Source organism: Schistocerca serialis, chromosome 4 (genome assembly GCF_023864345.2).
Source record: "Schistocerca serialis cubense isolate TAMUIC-IGC-003099 chromosome 4, iqSchSeri2.2, whole genome shotgun sequence".
NCBI classification, from domain to species: Eukaryota; Metazoa; Arthropoda; class Insecta; order Orthoptera; family Acrididae; genus Schistocerca; species Schistocerca serialis.
Window position 1 is genome coordinate 578,633,122 of NC_064641.1, and position 27,274 is coordinate 578,660,395.

The following is a 27,274-nucleotide window of genomic DNA, read 5'->3' on the forward strand; positions in this document are numbered from 1 at the left end:
AGGCACATAGACACAGGCAACAGAGCATGCACAATGTCGGCACTAGTACAGTGTATATCCACCTTTCGCAGCAATGCAGGCTGCTATTCTCCCATGGAGACGATCGTAGAGATGCTGGATGTAGTCCTGTGGAACGGCTTGCCATGCCATTTCCACCTGGCGCCTCAGTTGGACCAGCGTTCGTGCTGGACGTGCAGACCGCATGAGACGACGCTTCATCCAGTCCCAAACATGCTCAATGGGGGACAGATCCGGAGATCTTGCTGGCCAGGGTAGTTGACGTACACCTTCTAGAGCACGTTGGGTGGCACGGGATACATGCGGACGTGCATTGTCCTGTTGGAACAGCAAGTTCCCTTGCCGGTCTAGGAATGGTAGAACGATGGGTTCGATGACAGTTTGGATGTACCGTGCACTATTCAGTGTCCCCTCGACGATCACCAGTGGTGTACGGCCAGTGTAGGAGATCGCTCCCCACACCATGACGCCGGGTGTTGGCCCTGTGTGCCTCGGTCGTATGCAGTCCTGATTGTGGCGCTCACCTGCACGACGCCAAACACGCATACGACCATCATTGGCACCAAGGCAGAAGCGACTCTCATCGCTGAAGACGACACGTCTCCATTCGTCCCTCCATTCACGCCTGTCGCGACACCACTGGAGGCGGGCTGCACGATGTTGGGGCGTGAGCGGAAGACGGCCTAACGGTGTGCGGGACCGTAGCCCAGCTTCATGGAGACGGTTGCGAATGGTCCTCGCCGATACCCCAGGAGCAACAGTGCCCCTAATTTGCTGGGAAGTGGCGGTGCGGTCCCCTACGGCACTGTGTAGGATCCTACGGTCTTGGCGTGCATCCGTGCGTCGCTGCGGTCCGATCCCAGGTCGACGGGCACGTGCACCTTCCGCCGACCACTGGTGACAACATCGATGTACTGTGGAGACCTCACGCCCCACGTGTTGAGCAATTCGGCGGTACGTCCACCCGGCCTCCCGCATGCCCACTATACGCCCTCGGTCAAAGTCCGTCAACTGCACATACGGTTCACGTCCACACTGTCGCGGCATGCTACCAGTGTTAAAGACTGCGATGGAGCTCCGTATGCCACGGCAAACTGGCTGACACTGACGGTGGCGGTGCACAAATGCTGCGCAGCTAGCGCCATTCGACGGCCAACACCGCGGTTCCTGGTGTGTCCGCTGTGCCGTGCGTGTGATCATTGCTTGTACAGCCCTCTCGCAGTGTCCGGAGCAAGTATGGTGGGTCTGACACACCGGTGTCAATGTGTTCTTTTTTCCATTTCCAGGAGTGTATATATAAAATAACGCAACATTAGCATCCTTGGACGTAAAAAGACTAATACAGTGATTTTCCGATGAAAGAATCTATTGAAAATATTAGATGTAATTTGCCGTCGCATAACAAGATCAGTGTGTATAGAAATAATTGAACTATTAGATTTTTTCTTAGCATACAGTTTATTTTAATTTCAATGAGGAAATATATTATCAGAAAGATGGGTTTGGAACGGCCAATAGTCCTGATGATACCTTAGAAAATATTTTTGTGAACGATTTAGAATTAAAAATTTTGCCAAATTTCCAGAGCTAAAACAGAAAACTATTAACTATAAAAGTTATGTTGAAGACATTTTGTTACTGATATAGGGTGAGGTTGACGCATTTACTCAAGCAATAGGCAACAGGCTCCGAACAGTAACTAAGGAAGCTAAAATACAGAATTCCATTAATTATTTTGACCTCGTTAATAACAAAGTTGACAACAAACATAAATTGTCGATTTTCAGGAAACCTCAATGTGCAATCAACAGTGCCAGTTCATGCTATCCTTCACGATATAAGAAAGCCTTCTCCATCTCAGTGATTCACCGTCTCCTTCATCTGACTTTGGCGAAAGCGAGATACTTAAAAAACTTAGAATTATGAAATAGCTAATGGTTTTTCTGTGATTGATGTGATGGGCCCTTGCAATAGGCTAAAGACAGGTATACTGAACAGCAGGCAAACGCACATTCACTCAAAAAATAGCACCAAAAAAGAAAGTAAGAAAATCTTTCCTTGAAATTTAACGCAAAATGTCTCAGAAAGTAGAGAAATATTTTAGGAAATCTGAAGTTTGATGTGGCTTTCAAATTAACAACACCTTAAAATATCGAAAAAAATGGCTCTGAGCACTATGGGACTTAACATCTATGGTCATCAGTCCCCTAGAACGTAGAACTACTTAAATCTAAGTAACCTAAGGACAGCACACAACACCCAGTCATCACGAGGTAGAGAAAATCCCTGACCCCGCCGGGAATCGTACACGGGAACCCGAGCGTGGGAAGCGAGAACGCTACCGCACGACTACGAGTAAAATTGCGAGTAAAACATAAACAGAAAGAGGGGTGTGACCATTTAGATGGCTCTGGAGTATACAGAATTGATTATAATAACTATGATAAACATTATATCGGTCAAACCGGCAGCTCCTTTGACGAAACGTTTAAGGAGAATTCGCAGCCGTGTAGCAAAACTGCTTTGCGGTTGTATTTCCCAGAAACTGTTCATTCTATAGGAAGCATTAGGAGAAACATGCGTACTCTCAACTCGTTAGAAGAGCCCGAAATTTATAAAGAAAAAAAAAAAAAAAACGAGCCAGTCAAGTGCTCGTTGGTCACGGCGAGTTTGTACGCAGTACCTACTATGCATCGTTTAACAATACTCAGAAATAAATGCAATGGAAGAAACTACTACGCCGATGTAGGGTACGAGACGAATATTGTGAGGAGACAATTATAATTTTTAACTAATTACAAAATGTAAAGTAATTGCATCACTAAAATTATATAAATTCATTATGAAGGGTATTTGTTTTAACTTGAAATAACTAAATATCTCTAATATAACACATCAAACGGAAACAATGTTTGGGGTGAAAGGGCAATATCAGTAAAGGGAACAGTTGTCTGTGCTGCAACTGGCCACCTCCAAACCACCCCTTTTACGTGGATGGGGCAACTGTCTACTTTCAAATGTAAACCCCCAATCTTTACTGCATATTCAGATTCAACACCAAAAAATACATCTGGTTTATTGAAACCATTGTTTCCCGTTCGTGGTAGATGTCACTGTAATCGACAAATATCAAATGTGTCTGTTTTTTGCAATTAACAACCGACCCAATGTATTACATATTTCACGTAAACCTTTGCGTTTCTATCGTTTGATATTTACGTTCGAAACCTACTTATGCGGTGCAAATTTGATTTTACAATATAATAAGGTTAGCAGTATGGCTATAAACTACGAAGTAGATGTAACTGTTTTCTGTTCCTTCGGGAAGCTTGATATCGTGATTCCCCTTGCCTCTCACCAGTGGTGCGCTTGATTTTGGTAAGTATCCATGGCGCACGAGAGTGTCGGTGGTTGAATGGAACACACAGCTGAATCTGTCGCCCTGATGTAGGGTTTCGATGGCAGCCACCGAAGTCAGGCATCCTGATGGTGTGATCACAATCAGCCCCCTGGGGAACCGAAACCTACGTTATCACATAAGTACCTTATATGCCAGAGATGATAGTTTATTTAGTAAACATAGTCGTGGTCGCATATGAGTTGTTACATCTTTATTTTGATGATCGCTTGTGGTATACTACAGAGACCATCATCAGGTCTACATTCAGGTCACATTCCGTGATGCTTTAGTTACAGTCGAGATAGGCATTAATATACAATAGCGCAGGAAAAACTTACAGCATGGTATGAGGGATATTCGGAAAGTGAGGAACGATCGGTCGCGAAATGGAAACCACTTTGAAAATCCGACGAGGCTTTTCACAGACGTTTTTGGCAGTGTGTCTAGTATGCCCGCCGATAGCATCAAGACGCTCTTTTCAGTTGTGAGTGCACTGTGATCGAGTAAATGTGTCTGGAACATCAATGTCACCCGCCAAGTAGGAGGGCCCGCTAAGAGCTTCGCCTTAATGATTGCAGCCCACCAAACACAACTGCCATGCACTTTCTTCTTCATGGCAATTCTCAGACGCACTCTGCAGGGGCAATGAAGACGCTCCTGCAACCTTTTCTATGGGAAGTGTTCGATCACCCACAACACAGCCCTAATTAGCTCGTCCTGAGTATCGTCTCTGTTCACATGAAACGCTAGATACGAAGACAACACTTGGGCTCATGCTACGCTCTATAGACCAGCGTAGAGAATTATCGGAAAGCACAGGCGACTACCTTCTAAGAGGATGGTGTTGGAAATTTGGTGTAACGTTCCGACAAGTGTCTAAGTCGGAGCGGCGACTATGTAGAAAAGTACCTGGAATGTGTAGCTAAATGTGCAAAGAAAACAGTTTTCATTTTCACTGTGGTTTCCATTTCACTGCCGATCTTTTTTTACTCTCGGAACAACCCTCGTATATCCTTAGTGATAGCAAGAATAGCTGGTTCTGAGGACGCCCGTCCGTTCCGGCGTAGAGAACACTGCTGAATACAGCTTGGCTGCCGATAAATACGAGTACATCGAATTTATAGCAAACGTTACTATTTCTTATAATTCCCCCATTACAGCATTGTAGCCTGTGAGAACTCAAATACACCTTATGTTACGCACCACAGCTTTTATTATATAGCGTCATCATTATTATTAATTTTATCGTTTTACGTAGCTACGACTTATCGACGATCTAAAGTCATTCGCGTCCTCGATATATGCATGTATTTTAGGTTGTATAAAAGTTACAGGTATATGTCGTCATCCGTACTTTAATATTGAATTATTAAAATTTTAAACAGTGAAGCTGCCATTTAAGTGATAAATGTTATGTCTATGTAAACCTAATGCTATTATACGTGCATATGTAAATATTTATTAAGTGGCCATACGCGAAAGCTCTTGCCATGCCGCCTTGTCTTTGTTACAGGTTTTGTCACTCTTCGTGACTAAAACTTATTTCGATACGGAATCCGGTGCTCTCTTGATGTAGAAATGTAGTTTGCACCAGTATAAAGTCGCAGTATGTCTTGTAATCCATGTTTTAGGTCTCTATCTTCCTCGTAAGCAGTGTTTCGGGTATCTGAAGAAAAGATTAATTATGTCTGGATAAACATAACTACATAACAAGCAACTTATTTACGTAACAAACAGATAATTTACGGAAAATTTACACTAGCTGCAGATGGTTATGTACGTATGTTACTTATTGTTTACACATCTCTTCTGTGGTTACTAGCTGGCGTCCTTCCCAATCAGATTCCACATCTTTGATTAATAGCGTTGGCGGAATTCATATCACCTCCTTGGATACCAAAATGGCATCCTACCAACTGCCTTTGTTATGTTTACGTTTACCAGCACACGTTTAAAAGAGCCCGGTCATTGGGTAATGACCTACTATTAGTCGTTTTTATCATGGATTTTCTTGTTCATAAAATCGAAATATCGTTCGTTCTTTTTCCTCATAGACCGAACTCCTAGTAATTATGCATCTAATACTTGTTCTCCACACAAAGTAATCAATTCTGACGGCCATTGGCTACCAATGATTTTAAGCCGGAGACAATTGGAGGGGCTTCCACTATTTAACTACCGGCAGCCGAGCCGTATTTAGCTGTTTTCTCCACGCCAGCACGGACGCGCTTGCTCCACACCAACGATTCCTATTATCACCAATGGTAAATCGTTCTGACTTTTTACTACATTATTGTATGTTAATGTTCATTTCGATTGTAACTAAAGTAATATGTTTTATTACTCTTCACAGAATGTAGATCTGATGATGTTCTCTATAGTAAATCGAAACCTCTCATCAAACTAAAAAAATAACAACTCATATGCGACCACCGATGTGTTTATTAAATAAATTATAATATTATTAGAGCACTGTTTTCCTGGAACAATATCCCAAAAAATCGAGTCTCGCCACATAATTTGTACAGTACAAGCACATTTAGAACACTAAAAATAGTGTATGGGCATCAATAACAACCGTTAGAATACAAACATATACAATTACATTATAAATGAAGCACAAAATCAAATTCGTTGCTTCTTAATTGCAAACATAAGCACGCCTGATATTTTTCCATTACAACTCCATCTTCCTCGAATGAGAAACAATTGTTTTATTAAACTGTACTTATTTCTTTTGCCCAGCGTCCGCCTCCGTAGCGAAGCGGTAGCGTTTCCGCATACCACGCAGGCGGCCCAGGTTCGATTCCCGGCAGGGGAATGGGTGTTGTGTGTCCTTCATCATCATTGACCCGTAAGTCGCCGACGTGGCGTCCACTAAAATGGACTTGCAATACGGCTGCCGAACTCCCCCCGCATGGGGCCTCACGGCCAACACTGCCATACGATCATTTCTTTTTTTTTTTGCGCTTCATACGAATATGCAACAAAAAAGAGGGGTTCCCATTTGAAAATACGTAGTTGATCCCGCCCACGCAAGGTAGATGGTTAGGAGGTGGCCAATTACAGCACAGCCAGGCATACCCTTCACTAAATTTCACAGAAATCTTTTTACGCACGATTCCTCATTGTCGAGATATTCAGTTGTCTCAAGTTAAAGCAAACACCCGGTATAATGCACTGGCGGAAAAAATAGCTAGACCAAAAACAGTTAATGGAGAGTAATGACATTTAGAGAAAACAATTATCTAGATAATGTATTTAAGTGATTCACATTGCAAGATCATAGGTTGATGTAAGTGCAAGGTGAGTAATTGAAAATGTTTAATGCTGATACATTAAAAACCGGTGTAACAGCAAGATTGTTGGATGCAAGGTCGGAAATGTGAATGCATTGTGTTGCACAGGTGCCAGATGTCAGTTTGTGGGATGGAGTTCCACGTCTGTTACACTTGGTCGGTCAATACAAGCTTTCACTATGAAACATACATACTTTCACACTTCGTTCCAATGAACTCTCGCTTGATGCCACTGAAGTCGCAAATGGTGGTGGTTTGGAATCAGTGGAATGCAGGCTACAGGGCGTCTTGCTCGGAGCTGTCCTTGAAGTAACCGAATTGTATCAGTTAATTGTTTCACTGTGATGCCAACTGCTGCTCAGATTGCTGCTTCAGATGCAGTGCGATGCGCCAGAACCATACGCCGAACACGCTGGTCTTCCATCTTGGTAGTGCCACGCGCCCATCAGGAGACCGATCTCCTTGCGGCCGTACAATCTCGCGACCACCTTTTCCAGCAGTCATGTACAGTGATTACATTCCTGTGAAGTGCTTCTGCAATATCGCTGAAGGAAAATTCAGCTTCTTGTAGCCCTGTTTCATTACCTCGTTCAAACTCAGTGAGATGTTCATAAAGATGTTCCTGTCGGTTCAAAGGCATTCTTCACTATCATCAGCTCATCACCTCGGATCTGAAAGGTAACCAACGTTCTCGACCGTTGCAGAGTGTATTTGAAGTAAATCTGATTTGCATCCTCATAGTGGCCCTTCTAGCACCACTGTTATGCGACTGGCGTGAAATTTCAACAGGCACCATCTTTCAGATGTAAAAACACACCTACCAACTTTCGTTTATGTCGCACAATTCCTTCGCGGTGCTGCAATTTTTCTTCGTTCAGTTTATTTTACAAAATACTGAAATATCTGCCGTGAAATGCAGTTCTTACTTTCGAAGAATAGACAGCACCTATACATTACCACACAGTTACCACACAGGCAGGAAAGCGCAAAATAAATAAATAAATAAATAAATAAATAAAATAAAATAAAAAAATCTGCGAAGACGCAGCTTTGAAAACGCCATACATCAATATCACCGTAGTATATAGTAAACATTCAGATTTCCTACCTAAGCTCCCCCATCGCCAAATATCAGTCTAATCATCCAAATTACAGTTACAGAAAACCAGTGAAAATTCCTTTTCATTTCACATATTAGGTATTCCAGTGTTTCATAGGAATCCGAGATAGCCCCACGTAATAAGATATAACCATATAACGAATTATATGCAGGAATTATACACACGATAAATTTGGAAAATTTAAAGTAAAGAATGAAAAGAGGGTGGGAAACGGAAGGGTGGGTGAAGGAGAATGGGATTAAAAGTAACAATTTAAAATATAAGACCAGTCTGTGGTTCTGCGACTGGGGTATTGTTTCCATGCAAATAACAATTCTTTATGACTACAATATAATGTATTGAAAGCATCAAGATATTGTAAAAGGAACAAAAAGAAGGAGATGGGGCTTTAAGAGGTGATGAGAGATATGAGGCGGGGAGGGGGGCAGGGTGGGAGAAGGAGTAAACTGCATTAATAGTGCAAACAATCAAGATGGAGGAACATCCAAAACTGCGCATTATAGCAGAGGTTGAAAATTCCGCTACAGTTGTAAAGTTCTTTTATTATCACACGACCGGTTTCGGGCTTTTATAAGCTCATCTTCAGGTGTCGTAACTCGGTGCTGTGACCCCGAGTGCCGGGAAAGACGTGTAAAAGGCGCGGTATGGTACCTACGAGCTCACAATACTTGTCAATTTAATGTAAAAAGTGCCCACAATGTCACTGTGTTATCGGCATACACCCAGTACCATTAATTTCTTGGTGATGTAAATCCTATTTAATTTAAAGGATGATATCTCGAAGTGTTTGTCTTCACTTACCGTACTAAGGTCATGCCTTGATTTAAACTGTGTTCCTTTTCTGATACAGTATCAGTCCCGTTACACAGCGATAATATGACATGTATTTGTGTCTCTACACGAATGTTCAGTGACAGAAACTACTGTGTAATTCATAGAGTGTAGCTAAACTTCAGATTGCTGTAATTCATTTTTTACTGACTTGCATCTTCTCATGAAAGGTCGTTATGTCTGTCAAATGTCCGATGTTACTTTTTACAAAAACTTCCTTTTCCCTATGACACTTGGAGCAGTGGCGCGGCAGTACTATTTACCTTTGCACGAATATCCTATTTGCCTCATATATCAATAGAGGCCAACACTTTGTTTGCGACCAGAAGTAATTTTTGTCATTGTAAGGACTCTTCGGCCTGCAGCCGCAGTTTTTTATGGAGTTCAAAGTTATATGAACGTTTAAAGATTTAAATAAGAAGTTGCAATGAAGTTTTCATCTGCATGCATGCTTGTTTATGTTCATTGTGGACATGCTCAATTAATTTTATAGTTAACAGACTTTTCATCATCTGGGCAATTTCATTTGCAATAAATGTGTTTCGCAGTGTTATGTGTTCATTAGCTAATCTAGCCCCACACCATTCCTCAAGCTAGCTTCTGACCGCTGCGCTACTACAGACAAGTAATATGTGATAGAATGTAACTTCTGAGAGATTATTTGAGAATTTTTTGGACTACTGAAGATAGTCTTGAGGCAGGGGAACCTCTTGTTTGGAGTTATAAATATATTTTGGCTATTTATGGCAACGAGAAAGTCTCACTAAGGGTTTAAAAATCTGATAAGATGTAGATATTTGCAATCTGAAATGAAAGAAAGTCGCCGACCGTTGTAGCCGAGCGGTTCTAGGCGCTTCAGTCTGGTACCGCGCGACCGCTACGGTCGCAGGTTCGAATCCTGCCTCGGGCATGGATGTTTGTGATGTCCTTAGGTTAGTTAGGTTTAAGTAGTTCTAAGTTCTATGGGACTGATGACCTCAGATGTTAAGTGCCATAGTGCTCAGAGCCATTTGAACCATTTGAACCATTGAAAGAAAGTCGGAAATGGACAAAATATTTTTCCAGGTGGAAAGCAGTACTAGTGAAAAGTATCTTTGTGAATAAAGTCGTCTAAAACGCTTAGTATATTTCTTAATTTATAACTAAGCTTCGGCTGTTGTCATCACCAGATCAAAACTTGGAACTTGTAAAACAACGTTCAGTGCCAGTTTCGATAACAAGGTAATAATCTAACTTGCTAATTTACTGCTGGCATAGTTTCTTTCTGTGATACAGGACTTAATATTAACCAAATTTCAATTTCGTGTGGTACCCTTGCTGTGCCTTTGCGACACAGTGAGTTAGTTGCTAATAGAGCGCCTGTTGTAGCCACCTAAATGGGCACATCCAGCCTGAATATCAAACAGACTGCGTACTCCTGAATACAGAGCACGTCCCACTGAGATTCTGCAACTAATTTTTCCCTTCATCACTACGCTGTGCAGTCGGCGTTGTAATCTCAACTTCACTGGCACGACATTCTGCTGAATTACCAACTACATCTCTGCAGTACTGGAACGTCGATTACTTTCAGTAAGTCGTTTAATAACTCAATAATGATTTCCAGTACGTAAGCGTTATACCACTAAAGGCAACCTTTCGCTTAATTAATCAAGTAGGTTCCTAATGACTGATGCCGCAAAGTCTCATAGATATTTCTTTGTTCTTGCTGTGCTCACAAAACTGTATGATCCCCCCAAACTTATTCACACCTACTACAGAGAGGCCAATGGTCAAATGAGATTTTCATCTCCTAAATTTCATTATTCTTAAATGACGGTTCCCATTACAGCACTCCTGATGGAGGCAGTGAGTGTTCCTATCGTGGGCCAACAATACACTGAATTGGCCAAATTCATGGGATGGCGACGTACACATATACCAAAGGTGGTAGTATGGCAAACACGCAAAAGGACAGTGCATTGGCGGAATTGTCAATGCACTCTGGTGATTCATGTGAAAAGTTTTCAGACGACAGGAATTAACATACGTTTAACTCAGTATGGTAGATGGAGCTAGACGCGTGGGACATTCCATTTCGGAAATCGTTGGGGAATTCAATATTCTGAGAGCCACAGTGCAAAGAGTGTGCCGAGAATACAAAATTTCAGACAAAGTTTTAAACAAGGCTGCTTGTTCAGTGACCGTTTCTAAATTAAAATTGAAACAAATGAGCCTTCGGTCACTCTTGCTTTTAGTCTTATTGACCAGGTTGCGATACTTCTAAGAGTACCTTCATCACGCCATTTTAATTGTTTTCATTCTGATGAAGGCACTCTTAGAAGTGTTGAATCCTTGTCAATAAGACTAAAAATAATAGTGACCGAGGGCTCATTTGTTTGAATTTCAAATTTCAGACGTTACCTCTCACTCGGACAACGCAGTGGCCAACAGCCTTCACTTAATAACCGAGAGAAGCAGTGTTTGTGTAGAGTTGTCAGTGCTACCAGAAAAGCAACACTGCGTGAAATGACAACAGAAATCAATGTGGGACGTACGGCGAACGTATCCGTTTGGACGGTACGCCGAAATCTGGCGTTAATCGGGTATGACAGACCCAAGTGCCGTTGTTATCAGCACGTCATCGCCTGCAGTGCCTCTCCTGGCGTCGTGACCATATCCGTTGAACCCTAGAGGACTGGGAAACCGTGACCTGGTCACATAAGTCCAGATTTCAGTTGATAAGGTTCGAGTGTGACGCAGATCCGACGAAGGCGTAGACCCAAGTTGTCAGCAGGTAGTTCGCAAGCAGGTGGTGGATCCATGACAGTGTGGGCTGTGTTTGGATGGAATGGACAGTGTCCTCTTGAGCAGCTGAACAGATTATTGACTGTAAATGCTTATGTTCGGCTACCGAGAGGTCATCTACAGCCAATCATGGACCTCATGTTGCCAAACAACGATGTCATGTCACCAGGCCATAACTATCCGTGACTGGATTCAAAAATATTGTAGACAATTCGAGCGATTGATATGGCAACCCACATCACCATACATGAATTCCATCGGACATTTATGTTAATATGTTTGCCTCGCGTCCTTCGGTTTGCTGTTGTTGTTCACTTTCTGCTGAATACGTATCCTCACTCGGTAGGCGGTGTCGTAATGTGTCACCGACCTGACCCTCTTGTGACTGGCTCGCTTCCTACTTCCGCCTCGGTCTCTGGTAAGACTGATTTGGCCAGTGGTAATGTAAATGAGCCTTAATAAAATTTCCTTATGTCTACTCCTTTACTATTCTGTGCTATAAGTTAAGCGTAGAAGGTATCGTCAAGAATATGTTTTTGTTTGCAACAAGACGAATATACATATGGACACTGCATTGACATCTGGGGAACAACAAAATATGCACACGGCGATCATTATTGCAGTATGGGGTCTCCGAGGAAAAGGAAAGAAAAAATGGTTCAAATGGTTGTAAGCACTAGGAGACTTAACATCTGAGGTCATCAGTACACTGGATATAGAAATACTTAAACCTAACTAACCTAAGGATATCACACATATCCATGCCCGAGGCAGGATTCAAGCCTGCGACCGTAGCATCAGAGTGGTTCCCGACTGAAGAGCCTAGAACCACTCAGCCATTGCGGAGGGCGGGAAAGGAAAGTTGCCAGACTGCATTCACAATAGTCGCAAGAGAATCAGGTATAGACGCTACTGGATACACAACAAAACTACCTCTTCTTTGCAGAAACGGCAAAGTTAAGCGCAGTCCTTAACTTTCAGACGTGTTAAGGCTAGCAGCTGTGCCCAGTCTTTCAGGACTTCGTGATGTTATCTCGCAAGAAGCGAATGAAAGATGGAGTTTTGGCCATGATATCCTGACCTACCTCGGTAGGGAAGGTGTTAGACCATTGCCTTGGATCACACATTCTCCAGAACTCTCACCCACTGAAAACATTTGACCATGAGTTGATGAGAAACTGGTTTGCCACTACCTGCTTGCCACTTCTTTTGATGAACTCTGGCATGAAGTCGAAGTAGCATGCAATGATGTACACATTATTTGAGATCGAAACGTAGTTGGAGCCACTGTAGCTGCCAGAGGTATCAGCTCTACATACTAATCCCTCGCCTTATTATTATCCCTGTGCCATGCGCATGTAACTGCCAAATTATTGGGTCTTACGTCGGGAGAGGTTATTAGTGGCCGGTGAGAAGACGAATATTTAGAGTCATACTGTGCGGAATCGAGCGAAGTCAAATAACTGGCGTCGCTCGTAGACTGATTGTGCTGCAGCACGGTGTTGTCGAGAAACAGGCCGGGTTTGGCGAGGAACCAGACGACGCTGCTGTGTGATGTCTCTGATGCCGGGCCCAGTGACCAGTTGTCTTCCATACGTGAGGCCATAAATGCAGCGACAACCGTTGAGGAATCTGCACTCTGTTCAGTATCGAGAACACGGTGAGAATAGTGATGATTCAGGATACATTTTTTCGTTTAAGAGCATCCCTTCGTTTTTTGGATCTGACTGTGTGCCACTCGGTTAGGTTACCGCTTTAATAGTCAGGGCGCGTGCCCAGCATATGTTGATTAAGACTGAGCTGAAGTCATCTCTGCTTCTTCATAGACCTTTGTATGTTTCAGTGAAGCGCAGTTAGTAAATCAGTCAGGATTGTTAATTCAGCTTGTGATGTTAAGCTTTACTTCTCTAGCTAAGGCTGGCAACTTCGTGTCAGCGGCGTTAGGCTCCGGGAAGTAAGCATTGCGTAAAGGGGATGAGCGTCTAGTAGTCATGTCCGTTGAACAGCGTGGTGCCTTTCACGCCGGATACCATTTCTTTCTTTTTCATAAGAGCACACGATCTGAACCTTAGGTTCAATTACAACGCGAATGGTGGACAGCTTGTTTGCCATTTTGTGTATACAGTTAGCAGGTTCCTTACTGGTTAGTGTGACTTATTCGTGAAGTGCTCGTGAATTAACAACTGCTACGCCGTTTAGTTAAGTAAATATTTCGCGTGACACTGGCTACAATATGAGATCACCATAACTGCCGGTTACGTGTGGTACAGGTCTTACGGTTGCAGTACGAAGAAGATTATTATAATTAATACGGGATATTCATTCCTGTTTGACGCCGTTGCGAGATCTGCCTCGCGGTGGTGTTGTTTGTTCCTCACGGATTTGGGTACGTTTATGTTAAATATCATCTGCTTGTCTGTGTGCCTCTCTTGACAGTACTAACTACTTTATTCAGCTCAGTGGTGTTGTATAATCAATGCTCCCGGAAGCATACTTTCAGGTAGTGCGTTCAAAGTCACTAAAAGCGTAATTATTAATAAATGTGAACTGCTAAAAGTGGGCTGTAATTGATAATTATTTAAGGTTACTACGGAGAATGTTTTGCTTTGGGCCACTTTTTTTTGTTATTGCATTGATTAACCAAATTCTGTTGAGCACTGATGTGTAATGGTTGCCGTCTCTGTTTAAGATTTGGATCTTGTTTACGCTTGCCAGAGCCTCTGAATTTATTTGGTTACTATTCTCTGATGGAAATGGGCGAGGGATGTGAGCACTATCGTACGATTCGAGAAGCAAAAGACTGGGTTCATGGCTAACCAGACCAGAGTCTCATGAAACTGCATGGGACGACTTATATTGTAAAAGTGTGTAAGTCATATTTTGTGCATTCATTGTTTTGTGTAAAGTTTAGGTGGTCACTGGGATAAATATTGAAGATTAAGACTTATTATTGGCGGAACAAATTTCAACGTACACCTGATTAAGTTTTCTGCTTTCCTCTGCCGGAGTAACTACAGGGTATCTGAGAATTTAGTACGCCTTCTGTAATGTGTATTCAAATTACGATTTCTTTGATGTCATGTGGATGTAAAGAATGGAATCTAGGTAATAGTTGTATGAGAATACAAGACCTTCACTTTGTGGTGAGATTGGTCTCTGGGTTAATCTATGAAGTTTTACCAGCTGAGTCTAGTGCAGTATTTAACATGTAAATTTAGTGTCACAGTGTTCTTTTGATGTTGTTAATATGAAATTATAAATACAAATTGCCTCATGTTAAAATTAAACATAATGTTATTCAACATTCACCACTACCTTACCGTTCCCAAACCAATCAGTGCCAAACAACCTCAATCTCTAAACCAACTACAAATTTAATCCTGCATTTTTTCCTACTACACACACAATAAATAAAATTTCGTTCTTTGATATCCTTCATCATGTTTCAGTATTAACGACCAGCGGTGTAGGTCCATATGAGACGTTTATTGGACGTAACATGAGGACGGAATTCGTAGCATAGTAGCATGGAAACGATTGTGCCTTACTAGACCAATATCAGTGTTCCTGGTTTTACTTATTTCAGGTGACTGTGTAATATGCACCTGTTACATATGCTGCCAACGGATACGCTGACTCTTGTACAAAATATATTTGTCACAGAAATCATTGCTTTTTATTCATAATCGATTGTTCAAACGATAATCTGTGCAAAACCGAGTGAGGTGACACAATGAAAACATAAAATAACTTGGGTGCCTCAGGACGGTGGTTCAAATCCCCTTTCAGCAATCCAGCTTTAGGTTCAAATGGTTCAAATGGCTCTGAGCACTATGGTACTAAACTGCTGAGGTCATCAGCCCCGTAGAACTTAGAACTACTTAAACGTAACTAACCTAAGGACATCACACACATCCATGTCCGAAGCAGGATTCGAACCTGCGACCGTAGCGGCCGCTCGGTTCCAGACTGTAGCGCTTAGAACCGCTCAGCCACCCCGGCCGGCCCAGCTTTGGGAATGAAAGTTCTCTGCAACGGAATATGCGATGATGTGATACTTCCTGGCAGATTAAAAGTGTGTACCGGATCGAGATTAAAACTTCTTTACCTTTCTCGAGCAAGTGCTGTATCACTGAGGTATCCAAGCACGACTCACGACCCGTCCTCAAAACTTTACTTCCACCAGTACTTCGTCTCCTACGTTCCTAAATTAACAGAAGTTCTTCTGTCAACTTAAAAGACAAGCATTCCTGGAAGAGCACTTGCCTGCGACAGGCAAACGCCCCGAGTTCGAGTCTCGGTACGTCACACAATTTTAATCTATCAAGAAGTTTCAGCAAAGCTTTAGGTTTTCTACAGTTTTCCAAAATCGCTGAAGGCAAACACCGTGCAGGTTGTATCACAAATGTCGCATTCGGTATTCTTCCCTGTCATTACCAAACTGGAGCTTTTGCTCCGTCTCTTACGATGTCGTTGACGGAACGTTAAATCATAATCTCTTTTCCTTTCCTTTTTTTATCAAATCTGTGGCCAGTTTACCTCCGGACGTGCGGCGTACTCACCCACATGATCATGACTAGGAAGATGAGGTTGAGAGCCAGTACGGCGATGGCTGGAGCCTGGAATAGCCAGTCGTAGCTGTCGGGGCTCATCCAAGGGCAATGTCGCATCAGCGGTTCCGTCGTCTGCACCTGTGTAACGCAATACATAATAAATCCTTCCATTTTTGCTGTCCTGCTGTCGAGAAAATATAAGGTTTTATGCTGTATCAAGTTTTTATGGATAATATCAATGTGTCTAAAAAGTCTAGATAATCTGTAAGAATGATATATTTTTCTTTGTATAGATTACTGAATAGCAGCCAAGAAGGACATTCACTAACATAATACCACATCCACCTACCAGCTGAAAACTGTACGTGGCTGTTACTATGAAACGTCTCACGCAAACTTGCCTCTGAAATCTAGGGAAAGAGAACAGACACACTGATGACCAAAACATTGTCGTCAATGCCCACCGTGAGGCACAGTGAAGCCTGTTGAAACTGTGGGCGCCTAATGAGGTAAGGAAAGTCTACAAGTGAGGCAGAGACAAATGGAGAATAATTGTAACGATGATTCGTTCCGCAAATGTGGAATCTTACGCAACAAGTGACTCTGAGAAAGAGCAGAGTGTTATGGCGAACCGCTAGCAACAAGCTTCTCAGAAAAGTGGGAAGCTGGTCGGCTGTTCAAGTGGTACAGTCACGAACATCTGTGGAAAGTAGTTAAAGTCTGTGAACCCACAAATTGTTGGACGTCCACATCTCACGACAGAACCTGGGGCCTGGATGCTAGCCTGCTTCTAAAATACTTCGCTATCTGCAGCGGAGTTCATCACTGACAAGGGAACCTCCCCATCGCAGCCCCCTCAGATTTAGTTATAAGTTGGCACAGTGGATAGGCCTTGAAAAACTGAACACAGATCAATCGAGAAAACAGGAAGAAGTTGTGTGGAACTATGAAAAAAATAAGCAAAATATACAAACTGAGTAGTCCATGTGGAAGATATGCAACATTAAGTACGTTGTGGGCTCACTTGCGCCGTGGTCTCGTGGTTAGCGTGAGCAGCTGCGGAACGAAAGGTCCTTGGTTCAAGTCTGCCCATGATTGAAAATTTTACCTTCTTTATTTTCGCAAAGTTATGTTCTGTCCGTTCGTTCATTGACGTCTCTGTTCACTGTAATAAGCTTAGTGTCCGTATTTTGCGACCGCACCGCAAAATCGTGCGATTAGTAGACGAAAGGACGTGCGTCTCCAATGGGAACCGAAAACATTTGATCGCAAGGTCATAGGTCAACCAGTTCCTCCACAGGAAACACCTCTGGTATATTTTATACGACACTGGTGACGGCATGTGCGTCACATGATAGGAATATGTTGTCGACCCACCTAACTTGTACACTTGGCGAATGGGTGAAAAGATTCTTCTACCTTGCCCGATTTAGGTTTTCTTGTGGATGTCATAATCACTCCCAAAAAAGTGATGAAAATATAAGAGTGTGTCACATAAACTGCAACAAATAAATGCAACAGTTTTACAGTCGCACAATTTTCTTTGTGCTCTGTCAAAACATATGTTTTTAACGTTTTCAAATTCTTCCGCGTGTAGACCGTCAAATCCTGCATATGTCCAAGCAAATCTGAACATGAACTGGAATTTTGGAGAGCGAAGTTGATTATGTGTACCTGAACTTTGATAATTGTCTCAAAATAAAAAATTAAACTTCTCACTCGAGGGAAGATTTGAACCAAGGACTTTTCGTTCAGCAGCTGCTCACGCTAACCACGGGACCACGGCGCTACTAAGCCAAGAATATACTTGATGTTGCTTATCTTGCGCATGGACTGCTCAGTTTGTATATTTTGCTTATTTTTTTCATAGTTCCACACAACTTCTTCCTGTTTCCTCGATTGATCTGTGTTCAGTTTCTCAAGGCCTATCCAATGTGCCAGCTTATAACTAAATCTGAGGGGGCTGTGATGGGGAGGTTCCCTTGTGAGGACGATGGCGGTGCAGGAGCAAGACGAAGTGTTTCCTAGCACACTGCTCATCTCACATACTTTGATAAGGAGCTCCGCAGCAGACCACACCCACGTGTTATCGTGTCGATCTAAAGACATCATCAATTATGACCGCAATGGTCACGAAATCATAGCCACTGTACCGTGGATAAAAGCGAACTTGTTGCAGTACTGGATGAACCACGTTGGTTGTTGCATAAGGTCGAAGGGCATCCAGGCGAATGCTGCTCCAAACATGAACCAGGTCAAGGACATAAGCCTGTTGAGTCAGTAATTATGCAATAGTGGACCTTTCCATGGCACACTTTGTAGTAAAATAAGGTACAGCTACGTACATTATTTTGAATCACCTGCATTACTCTATGCTTGATGCCACCCCTGATGGCGATGTCATCTTCCAGCACGATTACTGTCCTCGAATCAGGACCAGAATCGTGTTAGGATGGTTTAAGGATAATGAGAGTGAATTCGCTATGGTATATGGTCCTCCAGATTCGCCTGATGAACGCTATGGAACTTATGTGGAACGCTACCGGGCTCCAGCTAAGTATCGGCACGTAGTTTAAAGGAATTGCGCGACCTGCATGTGGACATCTAATGCCACGTACCTTCGGAAACGTACTTATGACTTGTTGAATCTATGGTAAGCATTATCACTGCTGTATTTCGTTCCCATGTTCAGTAGCACCCCATTAAGCAAGTCGTCATAATGTATTGGCTCATCAGTGTAGCTATAGTAGAACCAAAACTCGTGTCTATTAAGTAACTAAAGATATCTACAGACACAACTAGAATCTGGTTTTAGTCCTTCTGATTCATTAACTGGGTACTTGAGAGACAATGTTATTGAAAGTGTAAATTTGAATTTCACTACCTTTAAAATATCCACCGCCTCCAGTCTTTGCACAGCAGATCTCTCATCAGCACTCCCAAATTCTTCTCAACAAATCGGAAGATGATAGGTTCTGTGATGTAGCTTACACTACGTAAATAGTATGACGTTTGCGTTTATAAATTGATAGTTGACGGGAAAGTGAATTCTTCGAAATGCTTGAGTCTTTACGATATTCGAGTTTACCGACCCTCTCCCCCCCCCCCCCCCCCCCCTCTTGGCCACCCCCTCTCTCAGTCACTCTCTTTCTCTCTGCCTTCCCTACTATCGTTATTGTTCTTTAAAGTGACATAATGTGGCTACATTTTTAATTGATTCTCCTTCACTGTTCGTTTGCAGACTAGGATGTCCGTATAGCCTACCAAGTAACGTTTTCTACGCCACTGAGGAATATCCCTCATGTCGAGAACTTACAGCTGATGTGTGGATTACTTAATGGCGAAGGGGATGATAAGAAACATCATATTTCTCTTGCATCATATCATCATCTTTTGTGTGTCTAGTGACATTTACGACTTTCTTGACTACCAGATACTGTAAGGATAACTGAAACTGAACTGTGTTAGTCCGAATAGTTATTCTACTCCCTTCTAGGGCCCGCATTCGAAAATATACAGGGTGGTCCATTGATCGTGACCGGGTCAAATATCTCACGAAATAAGCGTCAAACGAAGAAACTACAAAGAAACAAACTTGTCTACCTTTATAGGGGGAAACCAGATGGCGCTATGGTTGGCCCGCTAGATGGCGGGCCATAGGTCAAACGGATATCAACTGCATTTTTTAAATAGGAACCAAAATTTTTAATTACATATTCGTGTAGTACGTAATGAAATATGAATGTTTTAGTTGGACAACTTTTTTCGCTTTGTGACAGATGGCGCTGTAATAGTCATAAACATATGGCTCATGATGTTAGACGAACAGTTGGTAACAGGAAGGTTTTTTTAAATTAAACTACAGAACGTAGGTACGTTTGAACATTTTATTTCACTTGTTACAATGTGATACATGTACCTTTGTGAATTTATCATTTCTGAGAACCCATGCTGTTACAGTGTGGTTACCTGTAAATACTAAATTAATGCAACAAATGCTCAAAATGATGTCCGCTAACTACAGTGCATTTGGCAATACGTGTAACGACATTCCTCTCAACAGCGAGCAGTTAGCCTTCCGTAATGTTCGCACACTGCATTGACAATGCGCTGACGCATCTTGTCAGGCGTTGTCGGTGGATCACGATGGCAAATATCCTTCAACTTTCCCCACAGAGAGAAATCCGGGGACGTCAGATCCGGTGAATGTGCGGGCCATGGTATGGTGCTTCGGCGGCCAATCCACCTGTCATGAAATATGCTATTCAATACCGCTACAACAGCACGCGAGCTATGTGCCGGACATCCATCATGTTGGAAGTACATCACCATTCTGTCATGCAGCGAAACATCTTGTAGTAATATCGGTAGAACATTACGTTGGATATCAGCATACATTGCACAATTTAGATTGCCATCGATAAATTGGGGGCCAATTATCTTTCCTCCCATAATGCCGCACAATACACTAACCCGCCAAGATCTCTGATATTGCACTTGTCACAGCCATCATGGATTTTCCGTTGCTCAGTAGCACATATTATGCCGGTTTACGTTACCGCTGTTGGTGAATGACGCTTCGTCGCTAAATAGAACGCGTGCAAAAAATCTGTCATCGTCCCGTAATTTCTCTTGTGCTCAATAGCAGAACTGTACACGACGTTCGAAGTCGTCGCCATGCAATTTCTGGTGCATAGAAATATATTACGGGTGCAATCGATGTTGATGTAGCATTCTCAACACTGACGTTTTTGAGATTCCCGATTCTCGTGCGATTTGTCTGCTACTGATGTGCGGATTAGCCGCGACAGCAGCTAAAACACCTACTTGGTCATCATCATTTGTTGCAGGTCGTTGTTGACGTTCAATTTGTCTGCTACTGATGTCCGGATTAGCCGCGACAGCAGCTAAAACACCTACTTGGGCATCATCATTTGTTGCAGGTCGTGGTTGACGTTTCACATGTGGCTAAACACTTCCTATTTCCTTAAATGACGTAACTCTCTGGCGAACGGTCCGGACACTTGGATGATGTCGTCCAGGGTACCGAGCAGCATACATGTCACACGCCCGTTGGGGATTTTGATCACAATAGCCATACATCAACACGATATCGACTTTTCCTCAATTGGTAAACGGTCCACTTCAACACGAGTAATGTATCACGAAGCAAATACCGTCCGCACTGGAGGAATGTTACGTGATACCACGTACTTATACGTTTGTGACTATTACAGCGCCATCTACCACAAAGCGAAAAAAGTAGTCCAACTAAAACATTCATATTTATTTACGTACTACAGGAATATGTAATAAAGAAAGGGGGTTCCTATTTTTAAAAAAAACACAGTTGATATCCGTTTGACCTATGGCAGCGACATATAGCGGGCCAACCATAGCGCCATCTGGTTTCCCCCTTCAAGCTAGGCGAGCTTCGTTCTTTGTAGTTTTTTCGTTTCATGCTTATTTCGTGAGATATTTGGCCCGATCACTATCAATTGACAACCCTGTAGATGAAGATTTGAACAGAATTTTGACTAAAATAAGAGGGCGCTCTTAAATGTAATGCCTCCGAATCTTTTATCTAAAAACTATTAACTATTATTAAATAAACCCAACTTTATTAAGATTCTACCTCTTTCTTCTTCATGTATACATATTTATTTCTCAACATAGTCACCCTGGTGATGAACACATTTCTCCCAACGACACGCACGTTTTTTGATACCGTGACTGTATGATGTTTGACTTCGTTTACGCAGCCACAACCTCACCTCGCCTGTCATCGCTTCAACACTATCAAAGTAAAGTTATATAATTTCTCCTTTAAATTTTGGAGAGGAATGAAAATCAGATGGGGCCAGCTCACGACTGTTGAGGGTGGTCGATGATAGTGAACGTCAGGCGTTGGATAACTGCAGATGTCGCTGCGCTTGCGCGTCGACTGGTATTGCGATGCTGAAGGAGAGGGTGCTTAATGTGTGGACGAACTCTTCGAATTCAGAAACTAGATTACAGCACGCTGTTACTTATGTACCTACACATTTACATTACACTCCGCCATGTTATACACTACCGTTCGGAGCTCTCTAGCGGCAGACGGTTGCGACTTGCCTCAGCAAAGCCGTGAAGTCGACCGAGTAATATGCGTGACATGAAATACCTCAACCGATACCGAGAACAGAATAAAAAGTTCGGAGGCGTTACTTTTCAGCACACCATCGTAATCTACGTGTCAGGCGAAAGGGGCGCAATTTGCAGACGTAGTACTTGGATCTTCCTTCGAGGCAGAAATCCACTTTTAAACAAGGCACACAGTATGTTTGTGATTTCGACTAAATGAGTGAAATCTCTGCAGAATGTGATTGGAATCAAAAACCCATTGTGGCAGGACCTGATGATCTGGCCACAACACCTAAGGAACTTGCATTTATATTTTTAACGTACTACAGCCACTTTCCCAAACGTCAGTGGAAAGATATTTTGCTATTTAGAGAAGGAGAGTAATTAGTGATTATAATAGTAAAATGTGTTGCCACCATCACAAAAACGAAGAGAAGGATTTTTTCATCTTAAAGATCTAGTTGCAGTTTTTAGTTGCAACTAAACAAAGCAAAAGAGTAACTCGGTTGATCAAGACCAGTTACGAACAGACACCCTGCAACGCTAAAGTCTGATACTAGTATTCACTCGAGGGACACTTTTAGTGAATCGGTCGTCGCAGGCTTGGAGGGTATCTCTTTATGATATAATTCATAGAATCGTCGATTATTTCTGTATAACGCTCGAATTACATATAGAACTTAGCACAATGGGACTATTTCACATTGTTTAAGCATACTACAAACATTCTCTTTTTTTTTTTTGGTGGGGGAGGGGGAGGGTGGATTCATTTCTGTGTATCAAACTAAAGCAACAGACATCCCAAAGTATCGAGCTTTCGTACACTAGTCACAAACTACACATGTAACTGTATTTGTCTGCCTTGGGGTGGATGGATAGGAATTTCATATTTAATTTATGGTTATTATTACTCTAAATCATGAGGTAAAAGTCAGGAAGAGGTTGTACAGGGCGGGTAGTTGATGAAGGGGGAAGGATTAGTTTTGGTTGATGCATACGTTCGTAGCATTTATTAATAAATTTAATAAACACAACAAATACACATAGCAGAGACTTTAGCAATCAACAATAAATTCTCCTTCGCTATTTACAAGTCTTCCAACGCTGGAGTAAGTGTTTCATTCCGCGACTATAGAAATCACGTGGTTTTTTAGGCGAAGAATTCGTCCAGCAATGTTCGAATCTCATTTTAATCCATAAAGGAAGTTCATTGAAGGTTGTTCGATAGAGAGCGGAAAAGCTGAAAATCTAAGGGTGCAAGGTCAGGTGAATACCGTGGGTGTGGAAGACTACCCAATCAAACTCCTGTGTAATGTTTTAGTCAAACGAGAAAAATTCGGGAGTACGTTGTCGTGGAGGAACATCACTATACCCACTTTTCCTGATAGTCGTTCTTGGACTGCGTCTGCAAGACGTCTTAGTTGTTGACAATAAATGACAGCAGTGATGGCTACACTTCAGAAAGCAATTCCTAATACACCACACCGTCGCTGGTTCACCAAATCTTTTGTGGAGGCAATAAAATACAGGTTATAAATGGTCGGTGGTGTTCACGACCGAACTGAGGACGAGGAAAGCAGACACGCCCATATGGCCATCCAATGACATATATATATATATATATATATATATATATATATATATATATATATATATATGCACGCAAATGTCGCACGAAGGTCCAGTTACCACAGTTCATCACATTTGCCATTTCGCGAATACTCTGACTTCGATCATTGTTGATTAATGTCCTGAAACGATCTTCATCAAAGGCTGAGGTCTTCCAGAACGCAGACTGTAACTAATATCAAAAAAATACTCCTTAAAACGAGAGTCTGCAGCTCGCGGTCTCGCGGTCGGGTCCCGTGTTCGATTCCCGGCGAGATCAGGGGTTTTCACCCGCCTTGAGATTACTAGGTGTTGTTGTGTCGTCTTCATCATCATGATTCATCCCCATTACGGTCGGAGGAAGGCAACGGCTGACCACCTCCATTAGGATCTTGCCTAGTACAGCGGTGCGGGTCTCCCCCATCGTTCCCCTACGCTGTGTCAAGAAGCATGGTACTTTATTTCCATTTCCATTAAAACGAGAAAATCACTTTCTTGACGTTCTCTGTCCGATGGCATTGCCCCCATACTTGGCACAAATGTTTCTGTCTGCCACCTTCGCTGCCTTCCCTTTACTGAAGTCCACGTCACACTCCATTTCCTAAAGCACATAGCTTCACTCATTCTCTCCAGATGATAAACTGACAATATGTAAAATCAAATAGCAACAGTGGACTACAAATAAAAATTAAAATCGATGAAGGAACCATAGAAACCAGAAAACAACCTCGGTGACTCGTTCGACACCCACCACCGCTTAAATTTTGATTAATAATCAGCATTTGCGGCCGAAGTCTCTCGGCAAAAGAAGTCACCCTCATTCTGCCAAAGGCCTTGACAAAGAGGGCAGAGGAGCGGACAGAGGTTCAGGGCACTCTCCTATCCTTTGGGTGCGAAACTGCCCATGAAGGCGGAAGAATAAGCAATGATCAGAGGCATCATGCAAAAGGCAATGGAAACCACTGCCTTAAAGACACGTAACGTGTACCCACAGGACACGTGGCCTGTAATTGAAAAAGTGTCATGATAATCTCTCCATCGGCAAAAGATTCTGGAATAGTCCAGCTTTCGGTTCTCCGGGAGGGGACTGCCAAGCGGGAGGTCATGAGAAAAAGACTGAATAACCGACGAAGGGATGACGCTCTGCGAGTCGTGGCGTGGATGTCAGAAACTTGAATGTGGTAGGAAAGCTAGAAAATCTGAAGAGAAAAATGCAAATGCTCAATGTACATATACTAGGAGTCAGTGAAATGAGTATAGGGTAATATCAGCGACAGCAGAAAATTGGATAACGGGAGTAGGATTTGTTATGAATACGATGGAGGGGCAGAGAGTCTGTTACTGTGAAGGCGAGTATCATACAGTTTGTACAAGAGCAACCAAGAGGGAATAATAAGAGTTGCCAACAAAGAACGAAGTGCTCTGATTAAAAAGGATGTAGGACAGGGCAGTAGTCTTTCACCCCTACTTTTGAGTCTGTACATCGAAGAAGCAATGACAGAATTTAAAAAATGTTTCTGGAGTGGAATTAAAATTCAAGGTGGAAGTTTATCAGTGATACAATTCACGGATGACATTGCTATCGTAAGTGAAAGTGAAGAAGAATTACATGGTCTGCTGAATGGAATGAACAATCCAATGAGAACAGAATGTGGACTGAGAGTAAGTCGAAGAAAGACTAAAGTAATGAGAAATAGCAGAAATGAGAAAAGCGAGAAACTTAACTTCAGGACTGATGGTCACGAAGTATATGAAGTTAGGGAATTCTACTGCCTAGGCAGTAAAGTAACTAATGACGGACAGAGCAAGTAGGACATCAAAAGCCAACAAGCACTGCATAAAAGGGTATTTCTAGCCAAGTGAAGTCTACTCGTATCAAACATAGGTCTTAATTTGAGGAAGAAATTTCTGAGTATGTATGCTTGGAGCACAGCATTGTAAGGAAGTGAAACTCGGACTGTGGGAAAACCAGAACAGAAGAGAATGGAAGCATTTGAGATGTGGTGCTACAGGCGAATGATGAATATTAGGTGGACTGATAATACACTACTGGCCATTAAAATTGCTACACCACGAAGATGACGTGCTACAGACGCGAAATTTAACCGACAGGAAGAAGATTCTGTGATATGCAAATGATTATCTTTTCAGAGCATTCACACAAGGCTGGCGCCGGTGGCGACACCTACAACGTGCTGAAACGGAGAAGAAGTAAAAACTTTGAGTTTTACCGATGACATTATTATTCTATCAGAGATAGAAAAAGGACCTGGATGGTATGGACAATGTCTTGAACGGAGAATGTTAGATGAACATCAACAAAAGCAAAATGGGGATAATGCAGCGTAATCGAATTAAATCGGGTGATGCTGAAGTAGTTAGATCATGGAGACACTTAAGGTAGTAAATGAGTTTTGCTGTTTGGGGAGAAAAATATCTGATGGTCGAAGTAGACACAATATAAAATGTAGCCTGTCAATGCCAAGAAACGCGTTTCTGAAGAAGAGAAATTTGTTAACATCGAGTATAGATTTAGGTGTCAGTAAGTTGTTTCTGAAAGTATTTTTACGCAGTGTAGCCACGTTAGGAAGTGAAATATGGACGATAAATACACTACTGGCCATTAAAATAGCTACACCAGGAAGATAACGTAATACAGACGCGAAATTTAACCGACAGGAAGAGGATCCTGTGATATGCAAATGAATAGCTTTTCAGGTCATTCACACAAGATTGGCGCCGGTGGCGACACCTACAACGTGCTGACATGAGGAAAGTTTTCAACCGATTTCTCACACACAAACAGCAGTTGACCGGCGTTGCCTGGTGAAACGTTGTTGTGATGCCTCGTGTAAGGATGAGAAATGCGTTCCATCACGTTTCCGACTTTGATAAATGTCGGATTGTAACCTATCGCGGTTGCGGTTTATCGTATCGCGACATTGATACTCGCGCTGGTCGAGATCCAATGACTGTTAGCAGAATATGGAATCAGTGGGTTCAGGAGGGTAATACGGAACGCCGTGATGGATCCCAACGGCCTCGTATCACTAGCAGTCGAGATGACAGGCATCTTATCCGCATGGCTGTAACGGATCGTGCAGCCACGTCTCAGGGATTGAGACAACAGATGGGGATGTTTGTTAGACATCTACCATCTGTACGAACGTTTGCTGCAGCATGGACTATTAGCTCGGAGACCACGGCTGCGGTTACCCTTGACGCTGCATCACAGACAGGAGCGCCTGCGATGATGTACTCAACGACGGATCTGGGTGCACGAATGGCAAAACATCATTTTTTCGGATGAATCCAGGTTCTGTTTACAGCATCATAATGGTCACATCCGTGTTTGGCAACATCACGGTGAACGCACATTGGAACCGTGTATTCGTCATCGCCAAACTGGCGTATCACCCGGCGTGATGGTATGGGGTGCCATTGGTTACACGTCTCGGTCACGTCTTGTTCGCATTGACGGCACTTTGAACAGTGGACGTTACATTTCACATGTGTTACGACCCGTGGGTCTAC

At 42.6% G+C, this 27,274-nt stretch overlaps 1 protein-coding gene across 1 annotated transcript in view; it reads right to left on the minus strand.

Annotated features, from left to right (window-relative positions):
• Window positions 1-27,274, minus strand: part of LOC126474614 (diuretic hormone receptor-like) — a gene marked incomplete at its 5' end in the record, with an annotated part of 214,567 nt that overhangs the window by 47,716 nt on the left and 139,577 nt on the right. The window contains one exon of the mRNA XM_050102090.1: window positions 16,019-16,147. Within this exon, the coding sequence (XP_049958047.1) occupies window positions 16,019-16,147 (129 nt within the window). The remainder of the gene's footprint in view (window positions 1-16,018; window positions 16,148-27,274) is intronic.